General features: G+C 43.2%; 2 protein-coding genes across 2 annotated transcripts; both read left to right on the forward strand.

Annotated features, from left to right (window-relative positions):
- The first annotated feature begins 3,213 nt into the window (after window positions 1–3,213).
- On the forward strand, window positions 3,214–5,975 carry LOC138625384 (C2 calcium-dependent domain-containing protein 4C-like). Its single transcript, XM_069706270.1, has 3 exons — window positions 3,214–3,462; window positions 3,945–4,706; window positions 4,843–5,975. The coding sequence occupies exons 2-3, from the start codon at window positions 3,975–3,977 to the stop codon at window positions 5,392–5,394; spliced, it is 1,284 nt and encodes a 427-aa protein (XP_069562371.1). The 5' UTR covers window positions 3,214–3,462; window positions 3,945–3,974; the 3' UTR covers window positions 5,395–5,975.
- Window positions 5,976–8,508: 2,533 nt separating this feature from the next.
- fem1a (fem-1 homolog a) lies at window positions 8,509–12,681 on the forward strand. The gene has a single exon (XM_069706093.1). It carries the CDS (start codon window positions 8,673–8,675, stop codon window positions 10,524–10,526), a length of 1,854 nt encoding a protein of 617 aa, XP_069562194.1. The 5' UTR covers window positions 8,509–8,672; the 3' UTR covers window positions 10,527–12,681.
- Window positions 12,682–12,702: the final 21 nt, after the last annotated feature.

Below are 12,702 nucleotides of genomic sequence, written 5' to 3' on the forward strand. Positions count from 1 at the left end.
GCTGCTGTGTGTCTTACTGAAAGATAACATCTTCTGCTTCCATTTATCCATCCGCTACAATATGTTGGATTCATGTTAATGTGTATTTAAAGACATATAAATTTGTGTGTGTGTGTGGGGGGGGGGGGGGAGGATTGTCTATTCAACCAAAACTTTCACGGACCCTCTGCAGTACCTCTGCGGACCCCCTAGGTGTCGCGGACCCCCTGTTGAAGACCTCTGTCCTAAAGCACAAGTACAGTGTACCTCTCACTGGTCATTCTGCTTACTTTATATGATGAGAGAGTAATGTCTTTGTTAAGCCTCCGCACCGGATGTGTCATGTTTTTGGTTTGCAATCCGTCTATCCCATTCTCATGAATGTGATATCTCATGAACACTTTGAGGTACTTTCTTCAAACTTATCACAAGCATTCACTTGGACTCAAGAATGAATGGATCTGATGTTGGGAATCAAAGGTCACTTTGACCTCAAAAAACAAGTTTGTGGTCATATCTCAAGACTTCGTACAGTAATTATGATCAAATTTTGCACAAATGTCTAATAGGATGGCATGGTGAAGTGACGATATCTTATATCCAAAAGGTCAAAGGTCAGCTTCACTGTTACATCATAATGTTCCACAAAATCCCTTTTTTGGCCATTACTCAACGCCATAACTGAGGAACAGAAGGGGAGATTGTGAACATATTTCACATTTGGTCAGATACTGAACTGGTGACACTGATCTTGGGTGTCCACCAAAACGCTGGTGGATCTTCTTTGCTGTCAGTTTGAAGATGTGTGTGAAGCTTCTACTGTACGTCTTAGAATCTGTAGCTTCTTTGCAGCAACATCTATTTTCCTTGTTTATCAATTCTTTCAAAGTCCTCTCTATATATCGTATATGATTCTGGACATGTATGGATGTGAACTGCAGCTTGACTGGGTGGTGGAGGCATACATTTGTGAGGTAGTAATTATACTTTGTCATGGAAGAAGTCTATGTCTTCAAAGTTTTGTGGCAGCAGTTCTTTGGAAAATGTTAGTCTCGCAGATAGTTTTGTTAAACTAATAACCAAATGACAAGCAGGAAATGTTTTGACCAAGGAAGGCAACTTTTTTTCATCTTTAACTTTAACTACAGTTCCCTTGGATCAAATGATTAGGCTGTCAGGTACATTGAAAGTGTGAGAAAAACAGAGCTACTCTGAAGTTAAACTACGTTGATTAAATCGAAATTTTAAAATAAAAGAAACATCTTTTCAGGCAAAAGCAAATAGAAGGAAATGAAATGGAATAATAATTTAAATGCACAGGTCACTTTTTTAAGAGCAAATGTATTGCATGAAGTCTCTGCTAAATAGGCTGTCAAGGGCAGAAAGATTGCCTGCATACATTGTGGATCCAGGCAAGCAGATCAGACCCTAATTGCAAGGAGAGATAAACATGCATTTCTTAGAAATATAGAAGAAAACCTTTAAAGGAAAATAAACAACATTTTCATAATGAGTGTGTCTGCTTTTTCGAAGCTGACTTTTAACATGTATATTTTCAGAGTTTAGTGACCATATTGGGCACAATAATACAAACAAATCATTGAGACAATAGTAACGTTCAGCAAAGTCTGGGAGATGGTAAACTTGGAATATTTATATCATGAAGGGACAAGATTGGTCCTCTGAAGAAGGCCATTTTTAAATACTCTGAAGAACATTGACTGGTCCAAACGACTCCCACGAGATGGCAGCTTATACCATGACAGATCCACCTCCATGTTTAACACCTGGCAAAAGGCACTGTGGGTTGAATACATTTTTGGGCTTTTTCCAATCAGAAATTGGCTCAGATTTAAAACAAAGACAATACTTAATGTACTTTTCTCAGGTTTTATTGTCTTTACACCAAATTATACTATCTATTCTATCTATTCGAGAGAGCTTTGGATACAGATGAAAGTAAAGAATATTTTTAGAAAAGTGTTACAAACATGTTCAGTTTTTCAGAGTGCCTATTATGTAATTTAGCAATTATAGGATCAGATACCATCCAGGCATATTTGGCATATTTGACATGCCTTATGTTGTTTTGAAAATTCAAATAGGTCACAACTTGGCTCTATTCATAAAAGATAAAAAGCTCAAAGTGATTAAGACAAATCATCGTACAGTAATTGGTAACAATTTACTTTAAGCTCCCCTTTTTTTCATTTGAAGGACTGAAATAAGCATTATGTAACACAGTTGTGTGTTTTACTATGAGCCTCACAGTTAAGAAGCTATAACAGGAACTTCTTGGACATTTATTTGGAAAATGACTTAAGGATTTAATCCACTCTAAAGAGTTATGCTTTTCTTTTGGTCAACTCGGCAACCTGTTGTTTCAGCTCTTGATATCATGCTATAGATCAAAGCACATCTTTTGTGTGTTTTCAGTGGGGGTTTAAAAACCTAATTTGATGTCTTCAGATCAGCACGGAACCTGTGCCATTGTTTGCATCCAATATTCAGAAGGCAGCTTTATCTCACTTTGACACACTTTTGTCAGAGTTTTGGATGCAAGAAGCAGCACAGAGTCTGTTGATCTGAGGACTCGATGTAGGACATATTCTTGCAGCATATCAAAGTCAGCAGCATGGGAAGATTTATGGACATGGATTTATGGGTTTTAAAAAAATATCCAAAAACTAAGAACAGGTGTTCAGCTTTAGAGCTGACTGAATGTGAGGTCTTTTCTTCATTCCAGTTACTGCAAGTTGGACTGTTTTTGTAAACAGACACATAATTCACCTCACTTTAACTCACTACTGCATGTGATTAAAATTCTCTGGCAGTTTCTTTATCATGGTATCATTTTGTCAACTCCTCCATTAATAAAAACAAAAGCTTCTTACTTTGGTAAATGAGTTCAGATGGTTAGTAAGAGAAGAACATATTGTTTCTCCACTTTCTCATCAGTTTAGCACCATGAAGTCCAATTAACCCGTCTGTCTGTTTGCATGTATTAAATCCTGGTAATAGATGGTGTACGAAATGACAATACATAAGAGCGCTCTCACGTGAATGCCAAAGGCAATGTAGTGACGTTCTCTCTAAAAATCAATGAGGCAGTGCGATAGGACTCCCACATAATTTGCAAGACTTTGTGGGTGATGAAACAACAGCTTCTAAATGAGCCCCCCGCCCCCTCCACCACCACCACTCCACCTATCCTCCTCGTGCCTGCGCAGGGAATAGTTTTATGGTAAATATCATGGGAAGGTTTCACAACCTCCTCATTGGCTCAGAAGTCAGATACCCCATCATATAAAGCGTGAGTGCCTGATCTAGCAGCCTTTTCCCGCTGGCGAGCGTTGTGGGTCACACTTGGACTTCAGCTAACAGGAAAACACCTTTTACGCACGGAGTGCTTGGAGACGCTGCAGATCGAGCGCACGCCGGCGATCAATTTTCTCGAAGGAAAAAGAGTTTTACATCCAACAAGTGGGTATATTCGATTACAGATGTGCAATGCAGCGGCACTTAATATGGCTTTTGTTTGGGGAAAAGTTATTTAGACTTGCCTTTGCGCATTTATTTGGAATATTTCATTGAATAAAAAAATAAAAAAATACTTTTAACATTTTAATTTAAAAATAGTCGTAGTTTGACAAGGTGAAAACGCAGGATACTAAAAGAGCTCGTGTAAATTGTTTAGATGAAATTGATGAGGTTATTTGATCTCTTTTGCGCTGTAATTTCTTATTTAATTAAAGAGGTATTTGGAAAGCTTAGATGATCTTTTAACGTCTGAATTGTGAAAGAAATGTGTACTTCTTGTTTAAATGTTTAGGTGTAAATTATAACTAATATTATATAGTAAATACCCTTCAATTTTCAACAATAAGATGTAATTCTTTTTCTTTTTTTTCTGTTTCTTTTCCTTCTGTGTGGTGTCTCTTCTTACATCACTTTTCTGTTCTTAGAGAAACTGTGTGCTGAGGCTCTGAGTGGGTATGTGGATACTGGAGAAGCTCCGCAGCTCTGTGGAGAGCAGTGGGACACAATCCCAGAGCCCCCACACAACAGAGGCCATTCCTGTCTCTGTTTATGCCAATGTCCTCACTCCAGACAAGATCCCTGATTTCTTCATCCCACCCAAACTTATCTGCTGCCCTCCAGAGGAGTCTCTAACCCCAGAACCTCAGCACTGCTCCACCCTGAGACCCTCCTCCTCTGACCATGCCATCTGCAGTCAGAGTCCGAGAGCTCGGAGCAGCAAAAATCCCTGCAGCCCCCGCCTCTTTGCCCGCAATCTGCAGAAGTCAGCCAACCGTCACATCATCCAAATAGAGAGTGCTGATGAGCCAGGTGCTGGATCTGGGAACAAAGTCCGTGTTGACGTCAACACCAATGCTGACCCCCAGTCACAGACTGCAATGTCTCTGCCATATGTCCCCAAGGCTCAGACCTCCTATGGCTTTTCCACCCTGGTGGAGTCACCTCATACCCGACGCAAGGAGAGCCTGTTTCACAGCAACCCCACCAGCCCTCTCACATCCCCAAACTCCCAGAGGCGCTCCCAAGGGGGGGCTCTGCTGGCCCCGTCTGACCCCAACCCTTACCGCTATTTCAGTGGTGGAGAGAGTGACACCTGCTCCTCAGCCGAGTCATCCCCCTTTAACTCCCCCCTCCTGTCCAGATCTGCCTCTCTTCTTCGCTCCATTACCCAGGAGACACAAGCAAAGGTGAGCACTTAGATCCTACATGTTTTTATAGATTACGATACAAAATTATCAGTATGTGTTACATAAGGGTTTCCCTTTGATTCAATATGAGGTTTCTTTCTGTGTTTACCAGTTGCTTTTTTCTTTCTCCCTCAAGGTATCTCGTGCCAAGCGTTCCCTGGCACGCCACAGCTCTCTCTCCACCGATGAATGCAGCTCAGCAGATAACAGCCCCAACATGCAGCGCCGCCGCATGCGCTGCCCTCCCTCTCCCGCCTTCCGTGGATGTAAAAGCAGTGGCTTGGGGGGCGCAGCGTCGGACCTCTTGCATCGCGAGCACACCATCAACCTCCACAAGCGGGGGACACTGAGGCTGAGCACCCACTATGACCCCGAGGCAGCTCGCCTGAGGGTGCGTGTGCTCACAGCTGAGGCTCTTTATGACAGGCAGACGGACCTAAAGAGCATCAACTGCTGCATAGCACTCTACCTGAACCCTGGCAAGCAGCAGAAACAAAGGAGCACCATCATCAAGAATAGCAAGAATCCAGTATTCAACGAGGACTTTTTTTTTGATTCACTGCCCCAGGCTCAGGTAAAGAGTCTGGCCATGAAGATAAAGGTAGTGAACAAAGGAACCAGTCTGAAGAGAGATGTGCTCCTCGGAGAAAGGGAGGTGCTGCTCAGTGAGCTGCTCACAAACCTCTAGGGAGCCCCTGTCAAGACTTCACTGAAAGCAAGCAGCTCCACATTTTTAGGGCCCCTTCTTCTCTGGCTATACCCAGTTCACACGTCTGACGAATACTGGACAGGAGAAAGAATACTGATGACAAGGGAGTTGTATCTTGAACACTGTGTTATCCAGCCCACAGCAGTGGATAGAGAAATCAAGGCCTCTGTAGAATTCCCACTTTCTCAAGTTACCATCACCAGTTCAAACAAAGGCAATCCATCACAAGTTACATCCCAGTAAAGTAATAATGTGAACAGTGGAGCTGTGGTCCTTGTTTGTGTATTTGATTATTGAGTTACAAAACGTGTTACCCTCTCTGATGAGTATTGTGATGTTGCTCAGTATCATACTAGCTGTTTTGCAGTAATGGTCTCATTTTAAGTTGGGGCTGTATCTTTCTAATAACGCTGTAATATTACATGTGAGTCTTTGCATGTTACTGTGAAGATCAACAATGCGTACTTGAAATAATTAAATTCTATTTTGTGTTGAATGTGATGTTAATATGAGTGCTGTACTGTATGCTTTTGAACTCATGAATAAAAACCTTAAACTCATCCTGGTGGTTTTTTTTGTTGTTGTTGTTGTTGTTTTGTTTTAACTGTGCAGCCTTGTGGTTTTGTCCTCTTGTAATTCCTCAGGATCAAGAAAATGTGCTGGAAGCTTTCAATTTTTGCAAACAACTCTGAGGTTGGCTCCTCTGAGACAGGTGCAGGGTGGGCGTCATTTGTTTGGCTTTTAATCCTGTTTCTCTGCATGCAATATTGTCTCTGTGCATTCAAACTCCCTATTCAATTTTAAGAGCATGTTTCAGGCTCACCAGAGGGTGAGTTTCAAGTAGTTATTAAGGATGGCAGGAGGTAGAATCAGGGCTCAAACGCTGGCATGCACAGTCCTGATCTAGAAATAATGTATCTGTACAGTGAGATTACATCTTCATTTGTGTGTTTAATATTTGGGTTGATATATGTAAATGTATTTGTGCTTTTGGAGTTGGTCACAAGAAAATGCAGAGCACACACTATAGTACACACCACTACCGGCAGATAGGTATGGTCCCACTAATATGGAACGTCATCCAAATGTGGAATTTATGCCTCCTCTGCTGGTGAAATAACATAATGACATGCCAGTGACCCCTAAGATATAATTTAAATTGAAACATCAAAACCATTTTATTTGTGCATTTTTAAATTATATGGTGACCTTCTCTGAATGTTTCTTGCCTGGTGTACATTAGGACAAGTGCTCCTATGACCCTGAGAAGGAAAGAGAAATTAGATTTCATTAAAAAATGTAAACATTCTTGAGAACTGTCGCAGACTAATGCCCAAGGGTGATATATGACCAATTCTATTAATAAAGTACTGACATCAGTCTTTATAAATAGGACCTATAGTGGGACACGTTCATTTATGAGCCTGATTTTCCCAGATGTGACTGGTGAAGAAAAATTAAGGAATTATTTATTTGATGTGATAAAACTTAGTAGATAAATTATTAAAAGGTGGAACTAAGCAGAACATCTGCAGCACTCCCAGTTAAATGTGACAAGTCTACCCAGTCCTGATGAAAAAAAAGGGGCTCAGATTTCAGTGTAAACCCTTAATAAATATTACCAAAGAATGTTTTTTTGTTTCTAAACTTGAAGTTTGTTGCATATTTAGTCATGATAATCATTATTATAGATTGGAAATACATTTTTAAGGCCTTTAGCAACAGTTGTGCTTTGTCATTCAATCCTTTGACCTTAATGTGATATTTTATATGCAATGTTTCAGCAGTTTTTATTTGTGTATGAAGAGAGCATTACACAAAATGTAAATTTTTCCAAAGGTGTTTTATTTCCACTCCACATTTTACTTCATATAGGAAGAATTTGAATCTTTGTGATTCTGAATTTATAAGATATTCTAATCCTTCACTGTTAGACTCTCATCAACAGCTATTCTCCATGCCACACTGAATTTATGCATATAAAAGTAGATATGAAGCTGATATCATGACTTTTCATATTGTGGAGCAGTACAGAAGGTCATGTACAGCTTTATGGATGTCAGTATTCAAGTCAATCCTTGTGCCGGAGGACAGAGTAATGTGATCTCCTCAGGGCGGATCAGATCAGTCATGTAGAGTTTCCAGCTTAATTCCACATAGCTACTGTTTTCCTGTATATTTATATAGCAGGACTCTAAAGATATTATTATGTGGGTGATACTGGTAGCAAGAATTGTACAGTACCACCAAGGGCAGCTAATTACTAATTAGCATCTATCTATCTATCTATCTATCTATCTATCTATCTATCTATCTATCTATCTATCTATCTATCTATCTATCTATCTATCTATCTATCTATCTATCTATCTATCTATCTATTTGTCTGTCTATCTATCTGTCTGTCTCTGTCAAAAAGAATATGTTCAGAGGCCTGTTTTGGATTACACAACTCTAAATATAGTCAATGAAATATGATGTACAAATACATACATGTGCATTCATTTTTAAGGAGGCCTGCATTATTGTAGGGTTGAAAGAATAGCCACTGATAAGGATATATATTGGACTTCCCCTTTCTTTATATACATGTTTATGATTTAGATTGTCTAATTGTTTGTCATGGAACACACAAAAAGCAACAGAAATACAAGCAATTTAAATATATATTAAAGAAAACGTAAAAACAAACGGTACATTGTAGGGGATGAATATAGCTGCAAATGAAAAACTACACTACGATATGTCAGTGATATTATTTGTAGATGTACTTGATTTGTAAAGCCCACTTTTCACGTATCCACGGTGTTTTGACTCAATTTACCATTTAACACTGTTTCTTGAGGGTGTATTTGGTTTGTGAGCCGGGCATCAGCTGGCACTGTCTGTCGGAGACAGTGCGCTTTGTTGGTCTGACCAACCATAACAAACGAACCTATCAGCTGGTAGGCCTTTTAAATCACACGCATCACGGGAAAAGAAGTTTATCGTCAATAAAGGGCCGCCTATTCTTGTCACTGGAGATTCCATCAGAACTACATTACCCACAATGCCTTACTGCAATCGTAAACATAGACCTGTCAAACAACACAAACGCCATCTTGACAGCACCCTCAAAATGGCAGAAAGATGTGCGCTAGAAACCGAGTCCAAACTAAGATTCATGTCCCCCGCTATTTAAAATCAGACTCGACAGTTTTTCCATAAACGAGTGGTTATGGGGTTGGTGCACAGCGCGGCAGCTCAGAGCCTGTAAAATGGATGTAACCACGGCGGTTTTCAACGCGGCCAGAGATGGTAAGCTGAAACTTATCCAGAAGTTGCTGAGCAACAAAACTCCCGAGGAGCTGGAGGCTTTAGCCGAGGAGAAGACCCAGGGAGGCACCTCTCTGTTGATAGCCTCTCGATACGGACACTTGGAGGTTGTGGATTACCTCCTAGAACATTGTAAAGCAAATGTTGAACTCGGGGGGTCGGTCAACTTTGACGGCGAGACCATCGAGGGGGCTCCGCCGCTGTGGGCGGCTTCGGCAGCCGGTCACCTCCCCGTGGTGAAAACGCTGCTGAAACACGGCGCCTCGGTGAACAACGCGACACTTACTAACTCAACGCCGCTCCGAGCCGCCTGCTTTGACGGCCACCTGGAGATCGTCCGCTACCTGGTGGAGCACAGAGCCGACATGGAGGTCGCCAACCGCCACGGTCACACCTGCCTCATGATCTCCTGCTACAAGGGCCACAAGGAGATAGCCAAGTTCCTCCTGGACCGTGGCGCTGATGTTAATCGCAAAAGTGTGAAAGGAAACACCGCCCTCCACGACTGTGCCGAGTCAGGTAGTCTGGACATCATGAAGATGCTGCTGAAGTGCAGCGCCTGCATGGAGAGAGACGGATATGGGATGACCCCTCTCCTGGCTGCAAGTGTGACCGGTCACACCAACATCGTGGAGTATCTCGCCCACCAGCCCCGCACCTCCAGGGAGGAACGCATCGACGCGCTTGAACTCCTTGGGGCTACTTTTGTGGACAAAAAGCGTGATCTGTTGGGGGCGATGAGGTACTGGAGGAGAGCCATGGAGCTGAGGCAGCCGGGGGACAAAGCTGGATCCCTGGCCAAGCCTCCACCCGGTCCCCCAATTCCCGCCTACGGCTGTGCACAGGAGGTGAGCACCGCGGAGGAACTCGAAGCTTTGATCACAGACCCTGATGAAATGAGGATGCAGGCCTTGTTGGTCCGTGAGCGCATCCTGGGGCCGTCCCACCCAGACACCTCTTATTACATCCGCTACAGGGGAGCTGTGTACGCCGACTCGGGCAACTTTGAACGCTGCATCAGTCTGTGGAAATACGCACTGGACATGCAGCAAAGCAACTTGGACCCTCTCAGTCCCATGACAGCCTCCAGCTTCCTGTCCTTTGCAGAGCTCTTCTCTTTTGTTCTTCAAGACCGGGCCAAAGGTACCCTGTCAACACGCATCAACTTCCATGATCTGATGACCGTGCTGGGAAAAAGCGTGAGGGAGGTGGAGAGAGCTGTGGCGCAGAGGGATAATCCTCCAGAAGCTCCTCAGTTCACCAAGGCCCTCTCCATCATCCTCCACCTCATCTTTCTACTGGAGAAGCTTGAATGCAGCCCAGAGCAGGAGCACCAGAAGAAGCACACGGTGTACCGCCTGCTGAAGCTGAACCCCCGAGGTCGGAGCGGCTTCACTCCTCTCCACATGGCTGTAGACAAGGAAACCACATCTGTCGGCCGCTACCCGGTCGGCCGCTTCCCCTCCCAGGCGGTGGCGGCGCTGCTCCTAGAGTGCGGCGCAGACGTCGACTCGCGTGACAGTGAGAACAACACGCCACTGCACATCGCTGCTAACAATGGCTGTTCGGAGATTATGGCACTGCTTATGAAGGCCGGGGCTCACTTTGACGCCACAAACGCACAGAGGAAGACGGCCTACGAGCTGTTGGATGAGCACAGCAGCGGGCACCCGGCCCTCTACCCGCTGAACTACGTCACCCTTCAGTGCCTGGCAGCACGTGCGATCGAAAAGCACAGACTGCCCTACAGGGGACTCATCTCTGAGGAGATGGAGGCTTTCATTGAGCTCCACTGACTTCCACTGCTGTTCCCTGAAGAGGCACCCCATGCACTGCTCTTCCTGTTCTCCTCGCTCTTCACTGACCCGCTACAGACTTTCTCTCTTTGCCATTCTCCTCATCTTTGTCTCCTTTCAACCTTCGCTCCACTCACTTCGCCAACCCTGTGTCAGACCAAACCATAGCAATAAGCATCCAGCCTCCGGGCTCCAATCTCCGCCCGAGATCTGTCCATTCATCGCTTCATTCTTAACCTTAAGTCACATGGACTTTTCAAGTGATTGTTGGTTTCTATTGCCAGTTAATGCTGGGTGAAACTTTAACTTCACGTGGGCTTTAATGCGGCTTTAAAACTCTGTCTAAAAAGCAGAGTTACAGTATGATGGTGCTTGTGTGGGTTTGCTGGTGGCTGAACTGTACGAGAGATGGGTTTTCGTACTTTTGCTACAAAGCATCTGATCAAAGTAGCGGATAACATGCATGAAAAAGACGTGTGAATACGGTAGCTCAGTTGTGGTAGTTGTTGTTGTTTTGCAAAGTCATTTAGAAAGGAAACATTTGAACAAACTCAGCCACTTGTTGGAAGTTTTTTTTTTTTTTTTTTTTGCCTGGTTTCCACTTGTTCACGTATACCATCTGTTATGTTTCTTTGATGGAAGGTGTTGAAATCACTGTGCCAAATGTTATGTTGCAGACGATAAACTGGTGGCAAAGCAAAAAAGCCGTTAACTTACCTGCCTAATTGTAAGCAGGAGAAATAACATAAAGCAGGGACATGAAACTCCCACTTCCAGAAGATCAGTGAATCAAGTTGCTTAATATGCAGAGCCTGCTGAGCCATTACTTGAAAGACTTTCATGAGACTGAGGATGAGCAGTATCTCTTTGGCTAAGTAAAACAGGCAGGTACCATTGTTTGGCTAACACTCTCCAGTCTCCATACAAAACATTTATAACCTATGCAGTTAATATTATTGCAATCACAGGCAAAGTTTTCTAGCAAAGAATTCACTGCATAAATGGATTTTCCACGACGTTATTCGTCAGTTGTACTCTGCTTATCTTAACGTGATAAATACTCAAAAGGACTGGGGCTGCTTCATCGACCTCAAAGTGGCATCTTTTGAATTTAAGAACTAGGATTGTCTGCCTGAATTTCTGCCGACATCTGAATGAAGAATTTCAAACTGAAACCCAAAGTGTGCCTACATCCCTATCCCCTGGGAAATGACATCAACAACGAAGATATTCAGTTTGAGGTCAAAGAAGCAGCCTCGAATGTTTGGTGGGGAAAACAACATGAGCTTTGGTCCTGTTGTTTGTGTCCACGTAGTCTGACTCACTGGATGTAGACGTTGTAGTGGGTATAAGCCTGCCACGGCCGACTTTTTCAGGTGACATTCTCCTCCTTTTCCACCATCTGTGTGTAACTGTTTTCAAAATCCCTATCGCGGAAGGAAAAAAACCAACCTCTGGCAAAGATTTCGGTCACGCAATAAGGCTTGGTTCTTTTTGGCGTTTTGCAGGGATTTAGTCATTTTAATGCAGGGCTCCGCCTCCCCATGTGCAAATATTCCACCAAAGCAAGTTCCCTCTTACACTATTTTGCAAGGGTGCCATCGCTGCATTCTGGGCTTAACGCCTCCACAGACGATTGTGAGTGGTTTAAAGAAATAAAAACAAGCCAAAACAGGTTTTTTTCCCCCCCTTTACTAGAATGATATATGGGTGCAGCGAGACTGTTCTCCAGTGCCGGCACAATGCGGTAGAGATAGGTCTGGCAATGTGACACCAGTGTCCATGAATAAGTCGCAAATTTATGTCCACGATCATGTGTCAGTTCTGTTTTGGAGTGAATTTTCCCTTTAAATTCAGATGCAGTTCGCAGGTATGGAACAGATGGCTCTCAGGCCGTTCCTGCATCTTAGTCTTATATTTACTAGTCTCTCTTTTGTTTATCTTGCGTTATCATGAATGTTTAATTTGTCTGTCTGTGCTAAGCACCACCAAGTTGAATGCACACCGAGAGGCTCTATGAATCCACAGACGCCTTACATTCAGGCTCTGAACTGTCGCTGCCTTTCTCTTTCTCAACTGATTCGTTTAACTGATGATAACTCGAGAACAAAAGTGTGTTGGAGATACGTGAATAAAATTCAGTATCGCAACAGAATGTGTGTGCTTGTGCGTGTGT

The sequence above is a fragment of the Brachyistius frenatus genome, unplaced genomic scaffold (assembly GCF_029030835.1).
Source record: "Brachyistius frenatus isolate BFR_SWC_R1_liver_20210118 unplaced genomic scaffold, ASM2903083v1 Contig_61, whole genome shotgun sequence".
In the NCBI taxonomy this organism is placed as follows: domain Eukaryota; kingdom Metazoa; phylum Chordata; class Actinopteri; family Embiotocidae; genus Brachyistius; species Brachyistius frenatus.

Excerpts from the sequence above, each read along its gene's own strand:
- LOC138625384 (XM_069706270.1), top strand. The coding sequence starts at position 3,975 with ATGTGGATACTGGAGAAGCTCCGCAGCTCTGTGGAGAGCAGTGGGACA. Across the intron at positions 4,707-4,842 it reads CCCAGGAGACACAAGCAAAG|GTATCTCGTGCCAAGCGTTC; the intron begins GTGAGCACTTAG and ends TTCTCCCTCAAG.
- fem1a (XM_069706093.1), top strand. The coding sequence starts at position 8,673 with ATGGATGTAACCACGGCGGTTTTCAACGCGGCCAGAGATGGTAAGCTG.